Below are 26020 nucleotides of genomic sequence, written 5' to 3'. Positions count from 1 at the left end.
TGTGATTATATTTGTACATGACGTGCCTTTTTTACATTTGTGACGAGCAAAAAGAAAATCAACTCAGAATGATTTTTCTCCAGATTAAGTTAGGAACATATTTTACCGCTTCCCTCAGTATTAAAAACCCCTTCTAATATCCTAAAATGCACCCTTTTAACGGATTGTGCAAGTGAACCCCTGGCGCATTAGGTGAGTCATTACTCACTGCCACACCTTCCCTTATCATCAAGGAACCCATCTAATATCCTATAATACAGCCCACCCATGGGTTGTACAAGTGAACTGTTGCTCCAATTTTGAGGAAAAGAATCAGCCTCCATCAAAAGAATTTCCTAATATCTCTCGTAACATTCAATGTGTGGTTGAGTCTGTCAATTACAGAAAGAAATTTGGTGCTATAATCGAAAATGATTTTCGGAAGGCTTTTGACTCTAACCGGTTGGAGAATCCTATAGAAAAATGTCTATCACATCTCTCATCCAAATTTTGATTCGCTCTGAGCTGCAATGATGACAGTGTTGTACGCAATTGGCAATGCCTTAATCGTCAAGAGCTGAAAATCTGTTTACTGGTGCTTCAATTCGCATCCTGTACCCAAAATTAATCGCCACAATAAATAATGAGAAAAATTTAGATTTTATTTTATGGGTACATATCAGGGCAAATAAAAGTCTATTAAATCAAATAAAGTATCTAAACTTTAGCCTAATTCTTTGGTATATTTACTCATCCCACAAATTTGAATACAAAACTTATAATTTACTCAAATGATTTCCTCCTTTTCTTGATTTTTGTGCAATATGGTTTTATGTTTACGCAACACATTTTCAAGAGATGAAGGATCAAAATAGAAATTCAAAATTTCCCTACGATATTCCTTCTGTTTGCTTCAAAGGGTGACTTTCGTACAAAAAAAAATCCTACAAACTTTTTATGCGAAATATTCAATAATGTTATATTTTAATCTGAAAAGAGTTTTTATATCATGCTAACTTCTCTTTAAAAAGTTTTACGAGATGAGACACCTAAAGACGACATTATAACACTTTGAAATTTTACAAATACTATTTGTACCTCATTAAAACTGTTTTGTTCTGGTCGTAATTAAGATTTGAAAAAGTTAAAATACAAACAGCTCTAAAAAATATAATGCTTCTGCTAAATATATAGAAAAAGAAATATATAGAGCTGGCAACAAGTAGGGAAATATCTTGATCTAGAATTCAGCTGTTTACAAACATGGATGTAGTAGAAAACATAGAGAGAAAAAGAACAGTTGGAAAAGAAAAGCAAGTCACGGTATTACACAGTTAATTTCAAAATTGTAAGTTACTTTTTCCTTCCATTTGGGATATTTTTTGCCCAATCATTTCATCAATTAAATTAACTCACCTGTTTAAAATAAACAATCAGCAGGAGTAACAGGGAATAGGCCAAACTTCTTATACAAACCAAGAACATTTCTACAAACTCTATTTTTAATGCAGCTGAATTATTCTACCTTAGCTTTATATTCGAAAAGACGTCTGCTTTACAATGTCAAACTGCCATTAAAATTACTTTTCACTAAATACGTAGGTTGCTATTTATATTTTTGTGCTAAAAAAACTAGGGTTTTTAAGCTTCATCTGTTATATCCAGTTGATAGCTTAATATTTACAAGTATCAATTTTTTCATAACGTTTTGATAGTTACACATGATTTGAGTATTTTATAACTTTTAATGTAGGTTATCTAGACAGCCTACATTGATGAACTGAGTGCCTTTTATGACGATCCTGTACTCTCCTAAATTACAATAAAACTGGCATAACAAATACAAGCGAGGTAGGATTTCGCTTTCACGACGAATTTTTGTGAAGGTCGTACAAAATCAGTTGTTGTACCAGAATACATGGATATTGTGCATGCGCAATTGAAACAAGATTTCATATGACTAACAATATGAACAACATCTACAGGAAATGCTGAAAATTTGTGTTAAAGGTCTATCAAAAGCTGTTTATACTATTTACACAGCTCACGAAACGTAGATCTATGCATAAGTGCCTTTAAAAAAACAGCAATCGACTGTATGGGACTTTCAAGATGAGCCAAATCCAACAAAAGTTGTTTATTGTAGAAGCACATCAAAGCTATTGGTTGCCTGTTGTTGTTTTTTTGGGTTTGACAGGTCATATAGCTTCATTGGAATTAGAGTAACATAGAATAGTTAATTGTGAATGGTACACAACTATTTGTCTGTCGTAAATCTTTCAAGAAATTTTTTTTTTAAATTAAAAAAGGCGAAACATTCTTTATCCTGACCATGCTAGCTCACACTTCCCTTCAAACTAAGAACTTACTGGCTAGTAAAATTATCGAAAGGATGGTTCTTCCACCGTACAGCCTTGATTTAGCCCTCAATGACTTATTTTCATTCCAATACATTTTAAAATCAGTTACGTAGTCAGCAGTTTTCATCACCAGAAGAAGCGGCGGACGCTTTCAAAACCTATCTTAATCAGAATAGTAAAAATGCTTCGAAAACTTGTTCAAAGGTATGCAAAAGTGTATTGATTTTTATGAAGAATATTTGGAAAAGCAATACAGCCAACTTTGCTCGTTAATTACATTCAATTATTTTAATTCGATCCGCCTTTCTTGATAAACTCAGCCACACGGCATGGAAGTTTTACAGTTTTTGGAGACCTTGTGCAGATACGCGTTTGCCATTTTACGGGTAATGGACGTCTTCAGGAACTCCACAGGCGAATAATACTTGTCACGGGCCTCATGCTCGATCTTCCCCTTGATATGGAAATCGCATGGGGTCAGTCCATCAAATTACAGGCCAAAAATCCAGGTTCAAAAAGTATAGATATTTGGTGGCCAAGACATTCTGCACTTTTTTTGCCTAGTGGATTAGTACATTGTCCTGTTGGAAGGTGTAATTTCTTCTTTTGGTCATTCCATCCAAACAGGGAATGTAAATTTAAAGGTCAAACCAGAACGCAATGCTAGATCAACACGAGGTCGCCCAGGCCTGCTTAAGCTTCTCGTACAGTGTGGTCAAGTTTACAAAGAACGGCAGATCTCATTATAAATAATTGAATGTCATTGAAGATAACTTTCAAAAAAATAAACCTCATCTAGTTCGTTTATATAAGCGTATAAAGATTTCCCTAATTCCTTAATTTCAGTGTATTTTGTAGTTATTCAACGTTATATAAATATAAAATAACTTACCTGGCAGTTGATTGGATCTCCAAAGTATTGTTTCGCTACTCCAATTATTGAGCTAGTTATCAGAATGAGTACGGAGAAACGATAATGCAGTTTGAAAATCCAATTATCAATTGCAATATCCTCTGATTTGAGCATATAACGAACATTGGAGAATATTTCCCCAAACATGATGATTATAATTTGATGATATATAAAGTGTGGGTTTTTTTAGTGAAGTTGTTATAGTGAAATAAGTTGTATTTGAACTATCGTGTATTGAAACATTATTTCTGTAAATCTGGAAGAAGAAAAAAAAATTAAAAAAATGTCTAAAAACATTAATGAATACTGATAACTTAGGTAGACTTAAAGACATTCCTTCATTAATTAATAACAGAGATTTTTTCTCTTGAATTATCTTTAATCTGACATATTATGCAGACTTAATTATACTTAACACTATGTCTTTTATTTAATAAATAAAATTATTATTAGGGATGAATTGGTCTGATCATTGAAATGAATATTATAATTTTTAAACCACAAAAAATCTCCCTTTCAAAATCAAAAGATTTTGTGATCTAAAACATATCTTGATTGTAGGAGATAACTGCATCAAAACATGTTAAATTTTGGAAACACAAAAATTATTAAAGTGGAATTTTTTATTCACAAAAAGAGGTACATTTTAATCAAGGTTAATGGAAATACAAGGTTAGACACTCATGTAATCGGGCTTGCTAGAATTTTCTATTGGATGTATTGTACCAATTGCGTGGCAAGATAGGCAGATTTTGACAAGACACACAAATACTCATAGTCTATGACGTCACTATTACTATAATTTTCAATTTCATATATAGTACCGATCGCTGTGGAAGAATAACAGGTTTTTAACAAACACGCAACCATTCATCTACTATGACGTCAATATCAAAAGCGTGGTGGAAGTCAAACATTAGTAGTACACATGTTATGGTATAACCTTGTATTTCTATGACCCTTGTATTTTAAATAAATCGAACTAAAAATATGAAAATGCGACTTTCTTGGTAGGAAGATTGAAAACCAAACGCATGTATACACAGATGGATCGAAAAGCAACGGAGGTGTTGGTTTGGGATTTGTGATCACTAAAGGTGATCAAGTAGTGGGGGAAGCTTCCATAAATCATCAATCCTCAAATACCAAGCCCAGACGACGGTTATAAAAAAGTTTTTTCTTGGATTGAAGACAATCCTGATAAATGGGATCCTAGTAGTTTTTGCATCTGGTCAGACTCTCAAACAGCAATTGGAGCTTTGCCATCGATAGAAACAAATAATACCCTGGTGGGATATAAAGAAACTCTTTTGAAGCCAGTGAGGCCCTTCTCTCTCTCTCTCTCTGATGGGTAAGAGGGCACAGTAATGTAACTGGAAATGAAATGGCTGATATTCTAGCTTCTGGATCTACCTCCTGACCCCGAATTGTTGGTATCCCTAAGTCATCTCTTAGGGAAAAGGTCTTTGCCTATTATACTGACAAATAGCAGACACTTTGTTCGAACCTTGACTATTGCCGTCAATGCCATGCAATGCTCTAAAGAGTTCTACTTGGGAGGTGGAAGCATCTATTGGGTTTCTCAAAAAGAAAACTTAACTCCTTGGTTCAATTTACCACTGGGCATAGTCTCCTACGACGACACTATCACCTTATTCGCCATGACGTTAGCCACACTATGTTGTGAATGTGGTTTAAGAAATAAAGAATCCCTTCATCTGTTTAATGAATGTCCTAAATTTATAATTGAGTGGACACGGCTTTTGGACAATTTTCGACCTTTTCAAGGACATTCCGTCTCCATCCTCACCAGTTCCTTAATGAAATCTGATGTCTGGCGCTGGCTGAACAATACACCATCCCCATAACACGTTCAGGAAGAACTGGAGCAGGCAAACTATTGCGAGGGTCCCACAAATTAAAGTTATTTTTATATGTTTGCAGGTTTTCATATGATGTGTAGTTGTAAATGTTTTAAGTTAAATTAAATGAAGGTACATTTTAAATCACAAAACGTCTTTATTTTGATTGTGAGAGTTGTTGGCCTTTGAAGATTATAATATCGATAGTTCTTAGATATAAATTGAGTAACTCACTTTAATTCAATTCAGACTAATCTATAATTATTATTATGTGATTTTAATTTTATCATTTGCAACGATAATACTCTACTAGCATCATAACTGTTTTTTTGCACATACATTCTAACAGACAAAGTTGACAATGTTATAGAATGAAGTTGTACAAGGACTAGGCAACCGGAGGCCCCTGGCCATTTCATTTTTTGAAACTTTACAGTCATCATATACCAAGCGTGGCTGTACTTTGATTTCTAAAAAGGAAGGACATTTAATAAAAGATTGTGAAAAAATTATTATTTATTTTTCTCATTATAAGAAGTGTTACAATCATTTAATTTAAGGGACGTATACCCTGTTCTGTTCTGTTTTTTTTTTCAAAACCAATGAGAGAGGTACAGGACTCATATTTAAGATCGATGCAACCCTAATTAATGTTATACACATAGAAATACTAATAAATATATAAAAACTCTACTTCCTTCATATCCTAAAATATTTTGACCGTACAAACGAAGTAAGAAGATATTTTGAGGTTTATTCCTTGATAAAAAATATAAACTTTGACATTATATTTAACTTTATCGTCAGAGTTGGACATAACTTTTGACAGTTTTCAAAAATACTGCAGTATTCATTTTTTTGTTATCAGATTTCCAAAAACAAAACTAAATGGACGTTAATCATTTGTATGCCCAGTATATTGATATCAGCTAAGGGGTCGTATTTCCTGTCAAATTATAGTTAAATGTGACCCCGGGAAATGCTTTTAAATTTAAATAATTATCAGATGTAACTTATGCAAACACTGCATCTTGTACACAATATATATAATGAAATGAAGCTTAAATTATGAAATAATATAATACAGTTTTTCCCGGAATTTCACGTAAGCCTCAAATCCCGGTATTTGAAGAAAGAAGCACTCTCATTAATAATATGATGATTGTGAAGAAAAAAAATATTAACATAACTCTGCTTTAACTTTGACAAATAAAAAAAATGCTTTCATCGAAAGACGTAAGGAATGTTATAAGTATGTCTCTATCAATAAGTCTATGGACATTGTAGGGGAGACCAAGTAGTATTGCAATATGTCTTAGTCATGAATATAAAATGTTACTGCAAAAATAGGGATGTAAATCATAATTGTATAATAAAATACCGATTATTGATGAAGATGAAAATTTTGAGATATTAGATAAAACTGTTATGGATAGGTAAAAGTTATTTTGTAATAATGCATTCAGTCTTTCTTTGTTTCTCCTCTAAATTATGACGTTTGAGTTCTTGATGTTTTGCTATCAGTTGATATAATTTGATTAACATTTTAAACGTACACACTGTCGAAGAATTTGACATATCATATAATACGGAAGTATTTTAACATGCAGTAACAGAAATATATTACAACAACATAATTTTTGATGGAATCAAGAAAAGTCGACTCAAAAACAGTTTGTGATGTTTTTGAATACTATATTTAGCAATATGTATTCCTTCAAAAACAATAACTACGTAGACAACCCGGGAACATATTGACAGCTCTTGGCGTTGAAGCCCGTGTCTATGGTATTCCACACACTCATAATGTACAGAACTTTTTGATATTTCAGAGAGTCCGGATATAGATACCAACGGTCTCTTCAGCCTTCTCGGCACTGATACCACCGCGGAGGAGATGTTTTTTTTTTGTTCTTGTTCTGATGTTTTTACATTTAGAGACATGAGATAAAAACAAAACGTCTTTATTATTGTTTCATCCGTAAGTTAAATAGCGCCATCTATGTTTGAAGCCTAGGATTTTTCAGTCCATGTTTTACTAGAACGTAAAGTCTTTCATGGAGAAAAGTAGCTCAATAGAATAAGCTCTCGTGAGAAATTATTCTAATGCGTGAGATTTGATTGCTCCTAGAGAAGGAAAAATGTTTATGGACTTCAAAGATCAAGTTATCACATTCCCCAAAACAAAACTAAATGGGCGTTAATCAGTTGTATCACCCCATTACATAAATATCAGCTATGAGTTCACCCTTATAACTGAATTGATAAGGTAAATTCTGAAGAATAGATTACATAGAACATAAGGGAAAAATAAAAAAAAGATATTATGACGTCCTTGGTGATATTGTAAAAAGCTTTCATAGGAAATAAACAGGTAAGAAGTGAAAACAACTGTTTCCGGCCTCCCTATTATATATATACTCCTTATACTAGTAGTCTAAAGCCAAAAAAATGACAGTTTATTATTTAAGAATCTTTAAAAAAATATTACGAATTTGTATATTCTATAAGTTATATACAACATTAATGCCTACATAAATCTTTTCTCAGCTACATGCTTAATACCTATATGACTTAGAAAAGACAAAAAAAAGCGAAGAGAAATACATATATCAATTACACTCTCAATGAGAACAAAAATAATAAAAAAATCACTATAACAATGTCATTATATGGTCAATTTGCCAAAAACGATTGTTTATGACCATCTATATATATAGTGAATGAATGGTTCAGAAGGAAGAGAGCCAAATTATTTTTCTAAGGTCAAATAGAATGATAGGCAGGTGATTGATTGTATCTTCAATAGGAGGAAATGCAAAGTAGACATAATGTTTATGTGTATACATGTTATTTTTGAAGTTCATATCTATCTTGACGCATGTTATTATATAGATATACTGGGGGTACTAACAAACTAGTTTTATGGAAATCCGGCCAGTCAAAATGTTTTGGAACATAATTTTAATTGAGTTTTCCAGATGTTTTGGTTAATTTTATGCAATAGTTGAGTTTATAAAAAAACCAGCGGATTCTTCACTTTAAGAACGCCTTATTTATCAAGTCTCCAGAATAAATATTTATGTGTATGGAGAAAAAAAACCAAGAATTGGCTTGTTTAGTGCGTCGGGCTTAGCAATTATAATATTGTATAAACCCTTAATGTCAACATAAACCACCGTTTGGAGGGTTAGGATAAAGGTCAACAATGGTGAAGACATCTGTGATTGTCAAAGAAGTGGAAGGCCGATCAAAATAAAATGCCTTCAATGACAAAAAAAGGTTTTTTGAAAATCCAAAAATGACGCTGACGGACTTGGCAAAGAAGCGGTCGATGAGCCGATCTAAGGTTTCCAATGCCGTAAAAAGCTGGTGGCAAGTCCCTATGATATATTAAACTACCTTTGCTCACTGAACAACAACAAAAATTACGATTTGATTTGCGCAAAAAGCTTTACAGTAACCTGCAGTTTCATGGAAACCAAATTTGGTTCTTCCCGTACAAGAAGACATTAAAAGTGGATCACGTGTAGAATATGCAAAATGATCGGGGCGTATGTATTGGGGAAGTCAACTGCAACCTCCGTGGAATGTCCACTACCAAACATCTGGCCTCAGTAATGATGCTCGGCATTATTTCATCTGAAGATAATAAAATAAAGCCAATTTGTTCCCCGCTTGAGGAATAGTGGTGATCAACGTGGAAGCACTACGTTGTCAACATGTACAAAGCGTTCCGGGGTCGCATCGAACATTTGCTTGAAGGTGTTTAAATTCATAAATAATGTTCTGTAATGAGTAATAAACATGTTCCAATATAAAAAAATCGGAAATTTTATTTAAGACTACTGAATGTAATTAATTGTTCAACGTTCATTATGTTCCAAGACTTTCTGACGGCCTGGTATATTAGTTTTTTTTGCTTTTTTAATTCATAATCGTAGTATACATTTACACTTTAATTTTAACATTGTGTTATGTGGTCTGGCGAAACTGCTAAGGGAGACTATCCACTTGAATGTGTTAGAACTTTGTCATCGATTGCTAGAGAATCAGAGTCTGTTGTTTGGAATCAACATTTTTTTAAACGATTAATAGCGGCTGAAAGTAAAATGCTTCATGACTACAGAAACAACGTCCTGTACCCGTTGTGCTTGATTTTTATTTAATTCGTGCTTCTGCAATTATTATCATTACAACTAGTGGTTTTATTTAATTGGGACGACGTCATTGCTTGCAAATTGCATTTATATAGAGAAGAATTCACTATTTTCTATCCACTTTCTTATGTATGTTTCTTTAAAAACTCAGATTGAGTTGCACGAAGTAAACATTTTAGTATTACAATTACCCCATCAGAACTAGGAATTGACTCTTGAAGTCCATATGCATAATATATATTTTCTTCTCTAGGAAAGATTGAGTATCAAATCTACACACATTGAGTAAAATAATAAATTTTTCCAAGTGCTTTGTCCATTAATCTACCTGGCTCCATGATCCCATCTGTTTTTAAGTAATGGAAATTTACCTACCAATTATTTTGAAATTAAAAAGAACATTTATTTTTTTACAAATAATAATAAATACTATCCCCCTTCGTGAACTGCTGGATCGAAAATGATCTCGCTAAAGTTTCAGAACGATACTGGTTAACAATAAAATGAAACATTGTATCACGTCTAGGATCTTTTTCACAGAAGGTATCTACAAGGACAAGCGTGCAATCTGCAAATAATGTATTTAAAAAAAATACAGTACTTCATAATTTCAGGGACTGCTACTCCCTAAAGTATATAGTACAAGCTTCGCCAGGGTGTTGAGTCCAAATTGGGAAGGAAGCCTTGTATGGTTTTGATCGCTAGCAATCTCGAAGGAGTAGCGTCGTAGGTTGTTATTAAATTGCAGTTTTTATTATCTGAAGAACAATATCATAATGTTTATGCCATGAGGAGTTTTGATCTGGCTGCTCTAAATATGTTTGGGTGGACCTAGTTGGCCAAAGGGAGAGAAGAAGATAGAGTGAGGGTAAGAGAATAAAAGAAACTATCTTCCCAAGTTTCTTAGATTTGTTTACCAAACGTAGGATTAAAAAAAAACTGGATCCTCTCATTTCCCCTTCTTCGTTCTCTTCTTTTATGAGAAGAAAGTTATTTAGAGAACATGTTGTATCAAAATTTAGTTTTAGTTTTTTAATAGTTCATATTATTAACATTTTATTACAGTAATTATCTAATAATTTTAGCAGCTATTTTGTTATATTTTACCGTTTTATTGTGACTGTGATTGTGAAAAAAAAAACCGCAATAGAATCATATTTCTTCTTGTAAATAAGTCTTAAAAGAACTAAAAATATTTAATTTTTTTACAAAAATCAAGCCATTTGGAGCAAGAAATAAACACCAATATTTAAGCAAATAAACTAAATATTGTTGAATAGGAATAATACCTCAATTTTTAGATTGTTTTTTTCTTATTATTATTTATTTCAGCCCTAAGTATCTAAAGTAACAACTATTAACAACAAATAACGTTTTAATGTTGGAGTAGCTAAACACTAATGTTGGGGTTTGGTCTGAAAATCATAAATCGGTCTGAGACCTTTATATTTTGTGTTGGACCGAATTAGTTTAGCCCTACAAAAATGCTCGGTCTGGACAGGTCTCATATAAAATTTTTGTCTAGATCGTTCCAAAGGAAAAATCCGGTCTAGACCGATTTCACAGATAAATCTTTTATAAATTAACATCATATTTTTTTCAAGTACTATGACGTTATACGAAGTTTAAAAAGAGATAGCTTGGATTAATTTTGATACCGCCGTCTCTTATATGTATACATTATTTTTCTAGAACTTATTGTTGATAAAATTGAGGCTAAAAAAAAATCCATCCATAAAGTGAGACCAAATCAAAAACGGTCTGCAATGTGTGACCAAAAAAATCGGTCCAAATCGTTCTAGAAAAAGTCACTCAAGACCGAACCGAAAAAAAAAATCGGTGCTGGACGAGTCTCAACACTACTAAACACTGAAGTTAGTCTTTGAAAAAAAATTATCAAAGGACTTACGTATTTATTATACAATTCAACTACTAATGTCACCTATTAAAGAAAATAATAAACAAAGTCATATTAAAGTTGCTCCATGTTCATAAGCCATGTTCCTCCTTTCATAATTATTATATTTAAAAAGCTCCATTTATTCATTAAATAAAACATTATTTTTTTAAATTAGTTATGTTAAAATTAATTAAACATCAATTTATTACATTGTGCTTTAAAAACTTTTTATTATTTTAATATTACTGGAGAAGTAATTATGCAATTTATTTTTGGTATGAAAAATCATGCAATTAATTTTTGATATAAATGATTATTACACATTTTGAAAGCTATGAGTATATTTGTAAATACATAAATCATCTATTAATTGTAATTTATCAGTTACACATTTCGATTATATATTCTAAATTATACATACTAAATACTGCTAAAACGGGTCCATAACATATTATCTCCTAAAAAAAATTATATCTATTTTTTTGCTTGTCTTTAGAACATATTTTACCTAAATATTTATCATGATATATATTATTCAAATTTTGGTTCAATCTGAGAACACCTTAGAATAACCTATGAATAATAAAAACCAAATTTATTGCTGTTAATTAGACCGTAAACACAAAAATGATTACTAAAATCTTAAACCGCAATAAGTTTGGCCTTAAAAAGTTGTTTTTTTTAATGAAGTTTTAATGTCATTTACATCAGTGAAGTTACGAGTCAGAGTGATATATTGATGTGAAATAACTATAAAAGTGAAAAGTAAAGGTAATAAGAATTGATAAAAAAAAATTACCATTCGAAAAATAAAATATTTATCAAGTTCCTACAAAATGGTTTTAATTCTGTTATGTTATTCAAATAAAAAAATTAACAAAACAAAAATTGCCTCAATACGAGGCCTAAATCCCTAGCATGTCTTGGCTATGTAGTCAGACTTGAGCTTGGTCCACTCCTTCTAGATGGAAGCCTCTAGAGATTGGACACTCTCGAGAGAAGTGGAACATACCCTCTCCTCCAGACGCGCCTACATAGTGTAGTCCAAATGATTCACGCCTAGAGAGGAGGGCAGCCACATTTTGAGGTCCCAAATTCATGAAAGTTGTCTGTCAGGAAGGTATTAGGAGCACAATGACACGGAGCTCTGTCTTGAGTGAAAACAAAGTTGTCCCCAAAATTTTCTCTGGCTCAAAGTATCACGTTCTTATCCTGAACTTTGATAAAAGTATCTGTGTTGAGCTACTTCTTCCTCTCTACAAAAAAGGGAGAACATACTACTCCTGTGCAGGCCACTGGATTATTTATTATGAAGGCATGTCTCACTGAAGCTGATACATTTCAGAGATAAGATGTAATGTTGTCCTCATCCATTATTTTGTATCAATTTTATTTGGGCTTGAAAATAATAGAATGTGTACCACCGGATAAGATCAGCCCTTGAAGAAATATGATGCTCTTATTTGAAGGTATTCCTGTTGAAATAATAATATGCTCTTAATTTGAGCTATCCCTGTTCTCATCCGATAAGAAATTATAGTATAAATATGTTTGAAAATGTATTTATTGGGTTTTGAGAGGGAGATGTTATTACGTTTTGAGAGTCTCGTTTCGTAGAAGTAGTCATTTTTTTTAGTATCCCGGCTGAAGAAGAAAGGTTGATCTTTTTGTTTAAAATTATTCTGTGCGTAATAATATCTTAATTTTTTGAGTTTGCATGGATTGTCTCCCAATGAATAAAACATCGATACACCACTGACATACACCTTATCCATGGACCTAGTCAAATAATTTATAAATTTTATATCTGTACAACTTCTAAATTCGTAAATTTTAGAACATTTTTATTCTAAAACATCATTAAAGTGTATTTACTGGAGTGTGTCTCAAACTTTATAAAATACATAATGTACCACTTCGAAAAATATCATTATAAATAAGATTATGCAAAAAAAAAAAAAATTGTAGAACTTTATATGGAAGACTCTATTTGCTCAAAAAAATGAAATATTTTTGTAATGACCTTTCTTAAAAGACATAGTTATTATTTTACCTATGAATTATAAAATTAATTTTTAAATTTTTTGGTCAGGGATGTTGTATTCCTGCCTCAATATTTAGCAAAAAAAATCAATGGGTATATGCTTTTTTTGATTGATGGAGCAATGTATCTAATAAGTGTTTTCTCTACATGCCTCATTTAATATTTTGAGTGTAAGAAATAAAATTATAAACAACATTTCATAGGAGATTGAACTCCCCCGGAATAAGAATAAATTCAATATGACCTTCAACCCATTAAAAATACAGAATAAACACTTGAAATGTACCGATACCAAAATTTTAGTAGATTCATATTCCGATCTACCATCTTTATAAACGACATAATATTAATATTATTTATAAAGGAATTACATAAACATATAACAAAATGATTTACTTTTTTTATGTTTAACTTTTTATTAATGAGGGCTTGACAAGAAAATACATCAGTCATAATTACATAAAAAGTAACTTCCTCTCCGTGCTCAGGAGTGAATGTATTCCTAGTTGATTGCCTTTACAAATGCATAGACTTTCATTTCGAATGGATATATCTTAACTTTATGCTGGTCTATTATAATTGTAATTATTATTTGTTAATGTATAGATTACCTAACATCTGGATAAACTATAAACTAACACTAAATGTATCGGGATACTTATCAGATAACCTTGATTGTTATTTCTGCCATTCAAATAGAGAGCCAGCTTCACACCTTCTGTGGGAGGGCCCAGTTTTAAAACTTGTTTACTCTACTCTTGGAGAGCTGGTAAAGGAACGCTTTGGAGACTCAGAAAGCCGAAAGGATTTTTTCACTCTGGCTGCCATTGACATCATCACGCAGTAATCGTGGAAATTTAATTCTGAATCTACGCTATGAAAACATTCAGATACAAGTTTGACGATGGCCTGATAAACTTTTTAAAAGACTATATCGGCATATTAAATACAATTCAGCATAGGTCTTGAAGATTTTACTGGATGTTTGTTTGTGTTTTATATATTTTTGCAACCCTATTGTAGTATTCTGTAGTATATATCCAAATCTTTGAAATTTGATGTTTGTTTTGTTTTTGTACGATCAAAAATGTTCGAGGAAGAAGCAAAACGGCAGAGGGCGACAAGAAGATCTTCAGAGTGGACGCTGTTATGAACAGAGGAAATGATCGCTTCTTGGCTGAATCAAGAGCTCAGGGCAAGGGAACATTCAGGAACAAACATTCATCTCAAGTCATGGTCTTCAGCGTCGTGGTGTCCGATGGCAACAAAAAGTGTCTCTACTTCTTCAAGGCTAACGAAAAAGTCAACGCGGACGTCCATTACAAGGTCCTCAGGTACCATGTCTTGCCATGGTTGAAGATCACGTTCCCCAGGTACAACTATGTATTTACGCAAGATGGTGCTACGGAATACACGTCCAAGAAGGTGCAGCATTTCTGCAGGGAGAACATGGCTGCCTTCTGTCTGGCATACTTCTGGTCTTTGTCCTCACCCGACGTGAATCCCCTCGACCTTGATGCTTCGTGTGCTTTGGAGGCAAGACGAACAAAACTTCTCACCCGAATGTCTATGCCTTGAAGGCTGTGATCAAGGAGGAGTGAAACAACTTGTCAATGGGATTCATCAAGGCCTGCTATTCTTTTGGTCGTCCCCAAATTAAAGCCATTATTTAAAATGAAATGGGACATGGGATAAAAGTGTAAAAAAATGTTGAATTAGCAACTTTAGCTTCATAAGTTTGGCATAAAAATGGCACAAAATAAAAATGTGTTTAAGTTAAAGCGGCTTTTAAAGTTTTCTCCTTTTTAAGTCCTCACCCAGTATACCATTGTAAAATAATTTCGTTCATTCAGAAGATATATTTTTTAAAAGGCTTTGTCCATTTATTAATACTTTATTAATTGAAGCACACTGGACAGCTACAAATAAAGTAAATGAAATAATATGCAATTAATGCAGTGAGCAAATGATTATATTATATTCACTAATTTTACGTATATAGACAAATTATAATTTGATGGTAATAGAAACAGTAATTATTTATAGTATATTGAATTTGGTATTTTTAAACCTAATGATAATATATTCATTATAAATTAATTACTTGTAATGAGTATAAAAAAATAGCCCCAAATCTAAGTTGAACATTTATTTTACATATAAGTTTTATTTTAACATATTAAATTTAGTTTTGTGACTACTCAATCAATCATTGAATCGGTTTGTACAGATTTTGAATATTAAAAAATCTGAAATGATTTCATATCCTTATTGGATTGGCTTGATATTTATAACTAAACCTCACTAAATGGTTTGAATTTTGTGGGCTGTTTTTAAGGTATTTCCTAATCAATCAAAATATATAATACGATTCTTCTATATTTCTGAGGAAACAGACTAGACGTAGGTATTGAACAGTTTTGTAACGAATTGCACGATCTCACAGTTAATAAACAATATTATTCATAAGTGCTCAAAATGAAAAAAAAAATGGCCGAAATAAAATATGAACATAGGACATGTAAAGCTACTGATAATGCTTTTGATCATCTGTGTAGATTAATCTATTTAATTATATTTACCTTTCGGTTTCTACATTTTAGTTTTTGTAGATAGTTGTATTGTTTAGCACTCTGAGGGTGGACTGAAATATAATTATCCCTGATGTGTTTATAAAAATAATAAATTATATCTTGAAGAAACCCAAAACTCCTCGTGTAATATACGAGGGTCGTTTGAAAAGTCCGTGCAAAGTCAAAGAGATGGGACTACTGGTGTGTAACAAGGATATGTTTAGTTATTTGCGTCTCTTGGAAGAAGACACACCAACTTTCAGACAAATGGGTCTATTTCTTTCTGTTTGGTATTCGTTGAATCAAGGAATAGTTCAGAAAGATTATGGTGACTTTCTTTTGGATTCACAGGGAATAATCATTATTGGACCATTTGAAACCCGATCTGAAAGAAAAAAAACCCAATTGGCCCACAAAAAAAGTCATTTTCCATCACGAGAATGCACCACCTTACACCTCAAAAATAGATGGTTCTTTCGAGATACAACGGTAAGGCATTGTTCAGATGTTGGTTGTAAAAGTAGACTACCTCCTACTAAAGGATTTCTCCACTTGGAAGCAATGAATTAAAACCTTCATTACATAGTTTCCCCAAGAATCAGCAAACACGAAATGCCTGGATCAAGGCTGTTGCACGAAAAAATTAGGCACGAACTAGATATTCAAGGATTTTCTCTTTTCATTTTAGATCACATGATTTCACTCATTAGAGATCAGATCTGCTGTGCTCTAAGTTGGAGTGATTTGAAAATAAATATTTTAAAACAAGAGGATATTGCTTTAATCTTTCCAAAATTTCCCATAAAATACCGAACATTCCAAAACCAAGACCTACAAACTTTTTTTCGACAAAATCAAATCTTTCTAGGGAATCAGATTTGTTGAATGAGCAGATTGTGGAATTTGAAAACTCCAATAAACTAAAAAAATACGACGACTTCCTTGAAAAAATTTGAATAATTTGGATTCATTTTTCATGAAAATGATACAAAAATATTCATTCATTTTGTATCATGAACTCCAGGGACCTAATTTAAAATTGAGCTTGGTTAAAGAGCAGGAAATAAAATTTAGTGCATATCATAAATAAAAGAAATTTCAACTTTCACAATTTAATGATACCTTAAAAACCAATAAAGTCTAAACAATTGAGTTCATTCAAAACCTCTTGAATCATCCTAAATTATTATCTTATTAAAGAAGAAGGCAATGATAAAGTGTCAATGGATATTATTTCAAAAAATTATTTGTCATGATCAAGCATATACATCTAATGACAAATACAAGCTTGTTTGGAGCAATTGAAGTTTGCTATAGTATTGATGGATATAAATGTTATGATCCGTACTGAATGGCAGCTGGTTTCTCTATGGTTGGCCACCAGTCCAGTTCTCTGTCGTTTGATTAAAGAAAGTGACGATATTTCTCTAGTATCTATCAGGTACTAAAATTATTTATATGTTATTAATATATTTATTTGAATTCATTTTTTCAGACACTTCTAGAGATTTTCATCAAGTTCAACAGTGGAACAAGGGTTTACTGGTCCTACAGAAGCATAAATCAAATTATAAACTAATGCCTCCCCCTGCGGACGCCCCTGAAGGAATTCTGGTCAAAGGACTTTTGACTGCTGTCAAGCACGGACTTGAACCCCCTGGAGTAGGGATCGATGCCATGCCGACGGCCAAGGGAGACCATTTTGAGAAATGGTATATCTAATGGCATCCCAATAAACCAGTAAAAGTTTCAATTCTCTGCCTCTTTTATTTCCAAAAATCTGGGCAAAATTGTACGTGGGAATCAATTACTGCACGATTCGCTGCTCCACACTGTAGTTCCTGTAAGCGTGATCATAAAAACAGAGAGTGACAATGAAGATTTCTTTGGGAGTTAGCATCTATATTATTAAAGCAAATTTGAATTTTAGCCGACGCCTAATTACACCGGGGAATACCGGATACACACGAAAGTATATTACATTATATAATAATCTCTGTGGACATCTTCTATTTAAATATTTATTCAAATTGTAGGGAATAAGGATACTCTTGATTGGAACAAGGTTTTATGAAGCCATAAGTAATTATGTATCACAAGAAGTTAACACAAAGGAATGATTGTTTATTACTAGAACTCCTATAATATATTTACCTACGCATAACATATACTGATCTTCCTCTTAAAAATATTATCAGTAGGAAAAAATGTAACATCATATGTGAAGCCACAACATAAAAGCAAGCTGGTATACTTTTTCTCAATATTGCAACACTATGATAAACGTATCCATTGTTGTGAGTACTCTAATTGATATTAATTCAAAAAGGGAATAAATTCCTTAGGAGCCGCGGTTTTTAGAAATTGATTATTTGGTAACACTAATCAAAAAAACCATACTGAGACGTCCTGACGTTAAAACTATTTTTAAAGAAGAGTGTATAAGTATTCACGTTGCGAGAATAATAATTAGAAGAGATACGCTGGTTAAAAACCAGCTCAACAACTGAAATTGATTACATTGATGATATCAAAATTCGATTTAAAGTTCCAATATCCCACAATCAAATTGACTGAGCTTGTATATAATATATCCATGTAAAAATTTTAAAAAATATCATCAATCGTTTGTTTTTCTATTATAGCCACACATATAACAATTCTTTTACAAAAAAAAAAGTGCTATTACAGTCGTCTGACACTATGATCTTCGATCAATATGAATAAAAAATTCATAAGTATGAGCATCGTTTCTTAGTTTTTTGGGCAATACATCTCGTTGGACAATATTATTTCCTGGATATGAATCCTGGAAGGACAAGACTTCCCTTCTTTGGACAAGAAACATCATTTGTCTTAATTACGGGTAAAAGTTTTCCTGTACGTTATAATTTATCGGTTTATTTCGTTGAAATTCAACTATTGCAGCCTTCTAATAATAAGAAAATAACTTTACACAGCGAAGAATATATGATTGAATGAGGAGAAGAGCCATAAAAACTTAACCGAATACAATTACTCAAATAAGTGCAATCCTCCTTAAAGCCCTTTTGCCTCAAAGATATTTCACTTTAAATATCAATAAATAATTATAGAATTTTGCCCCCAAATTTCAATACATATATACAAAATAGTTAATTTAATTAAAATAATAGTAATAATAAATAAACAGGAGAACAATTCGAACGGATGACAAAACTTCGTTATTGACTATTATTAGACATGATGGAGTATTCATGTTAGAAAAGACTCATGGATTAACTAACAGGCATAATTTGAGGAAAGAGCATAATCTCATCCAACAACAATTTAATGTGTTGTATAAAAATACATTTTCAATATTTTGGTTAAATTATTCAAATGGAACATCCATTTCAAACAAAAATATATAATAACGACGTAAAAACCTCATTTATTTATATTTTACGGCAAAATATCATTAAGGCAAAATGGCTTTAAGGTAAAATGACCATAGGTATTATATGGAACGAATGTTGAATGATAGTTTCTAATTGTTTGTAGATTAAAAAAAGACAATTCTACATGTAACAACATTCAAAACATTGAATGGCCGAAAATAGGCAGAACCATCGACAGCTGACAACTAAATACACTGTTTATTTTTATGTGAGCGCAGAAATACCATGTCTATATTGACTATTTTTTTGTCAATGGACGATTTTTATGAGAAGGAGTCCTGATATCACCTTATTCATTAATGTACTTGATATTTATGGGAAATATTTGATAATTATCCATATTTATTATCGTGGTCAATGCAAATGAAAGTCAATAGTAAGAAAATGTCAAAATCCATGGGGTACACCTATCCACACGACCTTGTTCAGATTTATACTCATTTCTATGTATAAATAACCATGAAGAATTTTTATCATTAGCTGCAATGCGACGAACGTAGATATAAATGTATATGAACATTTATAATAATATATTTCTGGCATCCAAAAATCAAGTAGGTAGATGGCATATAAATCATTTTTCATCGTTATTTTCCTACCCGCATTTAACAAGAAGTGCTAATGGTGTTTTGGAATATATGCAACTGAACACCTTAATCAATTCATCAAAAAATATTATATCTTATAAAAAGTAATTATAGTACGAGTATATATATTAAGTAGTCAGACTGACTGCTTTGCCCAGATTACCCCTTAAACCAGGTTCAAACAAGTTGTTTGATATACCTACCGAGTGGATTTCCAAAACTTGAAGGAAGAATTTGATTACGATTTTATCACAAATTATTTTTGATTTGATCAAAATTTGATTACGTAATCAAACGACAGCTGAAACAAATATAAACATGTTTTATGTCTCTATGTCTAAAAACGTCGTAGCAATAACAAAAATGTCACTGCGTACGCTATCTTCTTTGCAACAGTGACAATGACGAGAAGACTACGGAGACAGTTGGCATCTCTATCCAGATTGACTACACCTTCAAGAAGTGCATTATACTCTCATACAGCCAAGACGAACCAAAACTTACTCAACAACAATATGCCTCACTTTTATCCTGTCTGGGTGTGGCCCTTTTCTAGCTCTGCCCTCCGCTCCCTTGGCATTACCATTTGTGGAGTCTAGGAGAAAAATATCTCCCCAATCTCTCATTCAAATTCGGATTCGTTACAAGGAGCCACCCTAACAACGTTTTAGCTATGTATAATTTGTGTGATGTATAGCCGTAGATTTCAAGGACAGGTCTAATACACTTTTTTAAGTTATAAATTCCTCCGTAGGAGCAAGATATGGTTGCTTAGTGGACTGGAGACAAACTTGATACAACTCTTGACTTTAGTCCTTAAATTCAATGGATTAATTATTTATCAATCAAAAATGTCAAGTCCAACCATGAAATCACATTTCACAAAGCAACGAACAACGATACACACAATAAATAAGGCTACATAAGGCAATAAGGCATAGTTATACATTGCCCATTGCTCCACCAAAAATTGATCTATTTTTTCACTTTTATGACATCACAAATTAGAATGAGCTGACTAAAATTGTTTCCAATCCTAGATTTTTATTTACTATATACCAAAAAAATATATACACAAATATGTAAGAGCCTGTTTATTACTCTTCCTAACAGTAGTCCAATTATGGCATCAGTTGTCCGAGGTAGGATTGTTGTAAAAATGAAAATATACGATGGTTGTTTACAAAGTCCGTACAAAATCCGAGAGATGGGACTACTTGCGCATATTGAGGTTATCTTTAGTTAATAGCATCTGCTGGACGAACACACTCCAACTTTAAGCCAGATCAGTCAATTTCTATCTGTTTGACATTCCTTTGAAATAATTCTAATCGACTATCTAGAAAAGGATAAAACTACTAAAGGTGCATATCTGTCGTTATATCATCGTTATTCGACCGTTTGAAAACCGATCTGCAAGAAAAAAGCTCGCGATTGGCCTACAAAATAGTGTTTTTCCATCATGAATGCACTAGCTCACACCTCAGTAGTATTGTTTGCAAAATTAATGGAAATAGAGTTCAACTGGAGATGCCCACAGACTAGTAATTTCACCATCTTCACTCTTCTGTCATCCATCATCATATCAATTATTTCTGGAGTAGTAACCTCAACAGGGCGTACAGAACGTTCAGCATCACTTGTGCAGATATGTCCGGTTTTGAAACTACTTATAAACTTTTTTAATCGAAGGTCTAGAGTCCCAATAATGTTTATCAAGCTTTTTTTTACTCTCCTGAGGCGTTTTGCCTTTCATAAAATAATATTTAATCAACAGACAAAAAAATTTATCATCAGTTTTGACAATCACACCACTTCCTCAATTCAAAAGAATGCCAAACAGAAAGAAATGGATCAATATAGCTAAACATAACCTCAATACGCGCCAGTAGAGCCATCTTTTGGACTTTGCACGGACTTTTCAGACGACTTTCGTATTACAAACACATTCTACATGAAAAATTTAAATGTAAATTCATGAAATCTTAATTATAAAATAATTTTTCTATAATAAACTGAGTCCATTTTATTTATATTAACATGTAATGCCGAAGTGAATGATTTTTAAACAGTTTCAACAACTTATGTTTGACAATAAATAGAAGTGGAATATAAAAACCAGATATCCCATTCTAAAATAGGAGATAAAAAAACTATTTCTTCTTTTGACTTAGAAAATGGTGGGCCTTTCTAAAGAAATAAATGAAAAATGACTTGTGAAAAAAAAGGTGGATCTTAAAGGGAAGTCAATGTAAAGCTCTGTTCTTTGCCTAAGAGTGCGTATTTTTATATATTTTTTTCACAAAAATATCTTGGTATTGTTCTATAATATTGCAGGTATCTTGAATGGTTTTTTATGTATTCAAGGTTTTTCATTATTTCGAAGTAATGCTTCTGTGTAATTAGCAATATTAGTTAGTCTTTCATGGTGCTCAAATAAAGTATTAATAATAAGCTGGAGTTGTATCGGTCTCTATTATGAGACTTAAAATCACGTTTCGCCCTAGTTTTTCGTCTTTCAAAGATGTCCCAAAATAAAAAGAGAGAATTCTGTAATACATCATTTTAGTAATATAAAAAAACCTCCTTCAGTTACAAGATTTAAACAATTCTTACTAATTAAACATTCTTTATTACACCAAATTTGATAGCAACAATTTGAAATCTTTAAAACCATAATCAATGGAATTATTCGTGCTCAAATAATGTTGCTAATTTCAAATTGTGCAAACGAATTTTTTTTTTTATTCCTTACAAATTTAAAGAATTAACTTATTTTCATACATTGCATGAATTGAAACTCAGAAGCTAGGGTATTTCTATTATATTTTAACAAATACAATATACCCACAGTTGAATTATGTCAAAACATATTTAAAAAGGCTTATATATGCAGTTAAACTTACACTTCAAAAAAAAAAAAAAAAAAAACGGCCCTACCGATTAGCAAGATAGATTTTTAAAACCTTCCCCAACTAGGAGGCGGTCACAAATTGAAAAAAAACTTTTATCACTGATTTTAGGGGTCATAATTATTATAAAAGTATGATTTTGGTATCAAATTATATCTTATTGGTGGGGTGAGAAGCTTGAATTTGATGGTATAATTAGTATAAAACCAAGAGCAAGAAGGATATTTAATGTTATAAGTTTCAAGAGGCATATCCTTGGGCCCAATCTGAGAATGAAGTATTGCACAAATTATTGAAAAAAAAATTGATTTCCTTAAGAGTTCTATATTCCACTAAAATTTCTTATTTATGTTTTTAATGAAAACGGCTTCATGATAAAGGCAAACAGTGTTATGGTAAAACTTCGGAATAATTTTCTTTTGTTTCAAGAAACACACCTACAACTTTGATCCTCTAAAAAAGAAGTACATGTTCTTCTTGTTGAAAAGATGAAAATATCTTACTAGATTGCTTTTGCAATTTCTGATGCTGTACTATAAGAGATGGCATTCAGTTTTTGATGCATTTCCAATGTAACATTTTTCTAAGGAAATGACTAATTCTACAGTAATTTTAAAATCTAGAAAAAAAACCATAGAAGCAATCAATCAACTAAGAGTAAAATCAGTTGATCATCTACTTCTAAAACTAGTAAGTACAAAGTCTATATTCGTTAAATGCAAATCCTACTCAGTAGAATCATTAAATTTGCATGGATGAATTAAAGTTGAAGTAACTAACTAACATAAATAAGAAAATTTGAGTGGAATATTGAAATCTTGAAGGAATAACAAAAAAATTCATAGTTTGGTTCAATCCTTCATCCAAAATTTGGGCCCCAAAGATATGCCTCTCAAAACATAAAAAAAATTGAAAATCATTGCTTTCCCTTAGTTTTATAAAAATAATAACCTCAAATTCAAGTTCCGTATCCCCAAAGTTATGTAATTTGATATCAAAATACCACCGAGTGCTTAAGATTTTAAAAAAGGCAATCATATTTAATGATACTCTATACATAGAACAGCGTAGTTAAAATAAATTTCCGTTGAAGTGGGTGGAAAATTGTTTGAAAATTTGTTGAAATAGAATGGAACTACCCTAGACTAATACATGATAACAGCTGGCTATATTACCAAGAAAACTTTAAAGTAGTCTGTCTGGAATGAAACCATGCCAAATTTCTCACTACTTTTACAGACTGATTGACAAAAATTAAAAAAAAAAGTTATATAATGTTACATATATGCAAAGGGTTCAGGAATATTTAGTATAGCAATCTAGTATAGTATATTTAGATTTACATATATAAGTGAGAATATACTTTATCAAAAGTTATTTTCCATATCCAACCTTCATTTTTGAATGTTTTTGTCTTTGATCCAATACACTGAGTACTAAAGTACTTTTCATATAGTATTTCCTTCTGTAATGCATTTATCAAACTAACTTTTTAAAAAGCTTTGTTATTATGTATGTGTATATATGTATGTAATATAGCTAAATCAATTATATGTTGTCTATGATATATTTATATCTCTTTCATTAGTATTTGTCTTATATCTCTATATTTATTAACTATATATTTTTATTAGGGTGGCTCCGAAAAATCAATTTATTACAATTACTTTTTTCACGCATCCATTTTCTTCACTTCATAATAAAACTTTGATGTGTAAAATATAATACATATTAATTACTGGTGGCCATCACTCCTTATTTTTTTGCTTTGCACCGTAGGGCAGCAATAGGTGGACTCGAGAAATGGATTCAGAAATACATCAATAATTTTTTAATAATAGACAAAAAAATAATGTTAACTAAACATGTACTCAAGGTTTTCCCCCAAAAAACTCACTCAATATGGACACCTTCATTATCAATCACAGCCTTTACATGTTGCCTGAAGGCCACGCAGGAGTTGATGGCAAACTCCTCGGAACAGTTGTCCCATGCAGCCACTATGGAGGACTTCAGTGAGTCCATATTTGGGTGTAAGGTACTGTTGGTTTCCCTCTCCAAAGTGCCCCGAATATAAAAGCCCAGTGGGTTCAAATCTGGTGAGGAAGGGGGCCATATCTCTTTGGACCAAAATGGATCTGTTTTCCTGTGTATAATTTTTGGCACCTCCGATTAGTGGGTCTTCATCCTTGTAAGATGGTGTAGTAAGCACCTTATAGTAGGCATCCTGCCCTATTTCCTGTCCAGCCTTGAAAAAGAACGGAGGTATCTTCTTTCCATCTGATACCACAACGCCGAAGACCATTGTTTGGACCATATATTGGTTGGGGTAAACCCCTTGGACCTCATCTTTTGTTTCTGCAAGCCAGTGGTCGTACCGGTGGTTGTGGAACTGATCAACTGTGAAAGTCTTCTTGTCCGAGAAAACTTTTCACAATTGACCCGTTTGCCTTGATCCAAGTGAGGATTTTCTTGCGCCTCTCGAGACTCCTTGCTTTCGTGCATTCTGTCAGAAGATGGAATGGGGTCCATGTAAAAGAAAATAATCTCAAGTTGTGCTTTATACCCCTCCTGGTGTTCCTAGGAGCCACAGAGAAGTCCATGGCGAGGCAATTTATCGACTTAGTGGGATTCTCCTATATATTATTCGCCAAGCTTATTGAGAACTTCGTATCTCTCTTTAAATTATCCCACTCCACTTTCTGACCTGATGGAGAGGTCTTCTCCATTTTTTTTTTTTTTTCATCTTGACCAACTTAAAAACTAGGCTCCCATAAAACTTAACAATGTCCGTAATCTTCATCAGCATCTAGGAGATCTGAGATGCTCTGCCTTTTTGCTTGTTGCTCGCTCATGATGATGAAATGACTAATGATTAGTATAGTTTGTTTATGTAAAAAGGACGGTGGAAACAGAATATGAAAAATAATCACTAAACCTTTTATTACTAATGAGAAAATAAACCTTAATTAACAGTCCACGTTTTGCTGCCCTACCCAATATTAAAGAATTAAACGGAAAGTATCTACAATTTGTTTCCAATAACATAAAGTTATGTACAATACCAACTTTGTCAGTAAATATAAATCAATTTTATGCTAATAACCTTACCTGATTTAGTAGTTTTTTGTGGTTTCAATATTTAATTAATTTGAATATTAATTAGATAACTATTTGATATTTATTGTATAACAAATTATCTACAAAACAAACCAAAATTTGTTAACTCTTTCCTTCTTGGAAGTAGCAAATCTTTAATTTATTCTAAATTTCAGTTGAGTTTAAAAATAAAAATGTCAACAAATGTTGAG

General features: G+C 32.1%; 1 protein-coding gene across 2 annotated transcripts in view; it reads right to left on the bottom strand.

Moving 5' to 3' along the window:
* LOC121125560 (innexin inx2-like) overlaps positions 1–26020 on the bottom strand; it is a 139893-nt gene that overhangs the window by 89394 nt on the left and 24479 nt on the right. For both annotated transcript variants that reach the window (XM_071891493.1, XM_071891492.1), the window contains exon 2: positions 3232–3508. In XM_071891493.1, coding sequence (XP_071747594.1) covers positions 3232–3399 — 168 coding nt within the window. In that variant the 5' untranslated portion in view covers positions 3400–3508. The remainder of the gene's footprint in view (positions 1–3231; positions 3509–26020) is intronic.

This window comes from Lepeophtheirus salmonis, chromosome 10 (assembly GCF_016086655.4).
Source record: "Lepeophtheirus salmonis chromosome 10, UVic_Lsal_1.4, whole genome shotgun sequence".
Classification (NCBI taxonomy): Eukaryota; Metazoa; Arthropoda; class Copepoda; order Siphonostomatoida; family Caligidae; genus Lepeophtheirus; species Lepeophtheirus salmonis.
Note: the sequence above shows the minus strand (reverse complement) of the source record. Positions and strands in the feature narration are given on the sequence as shown.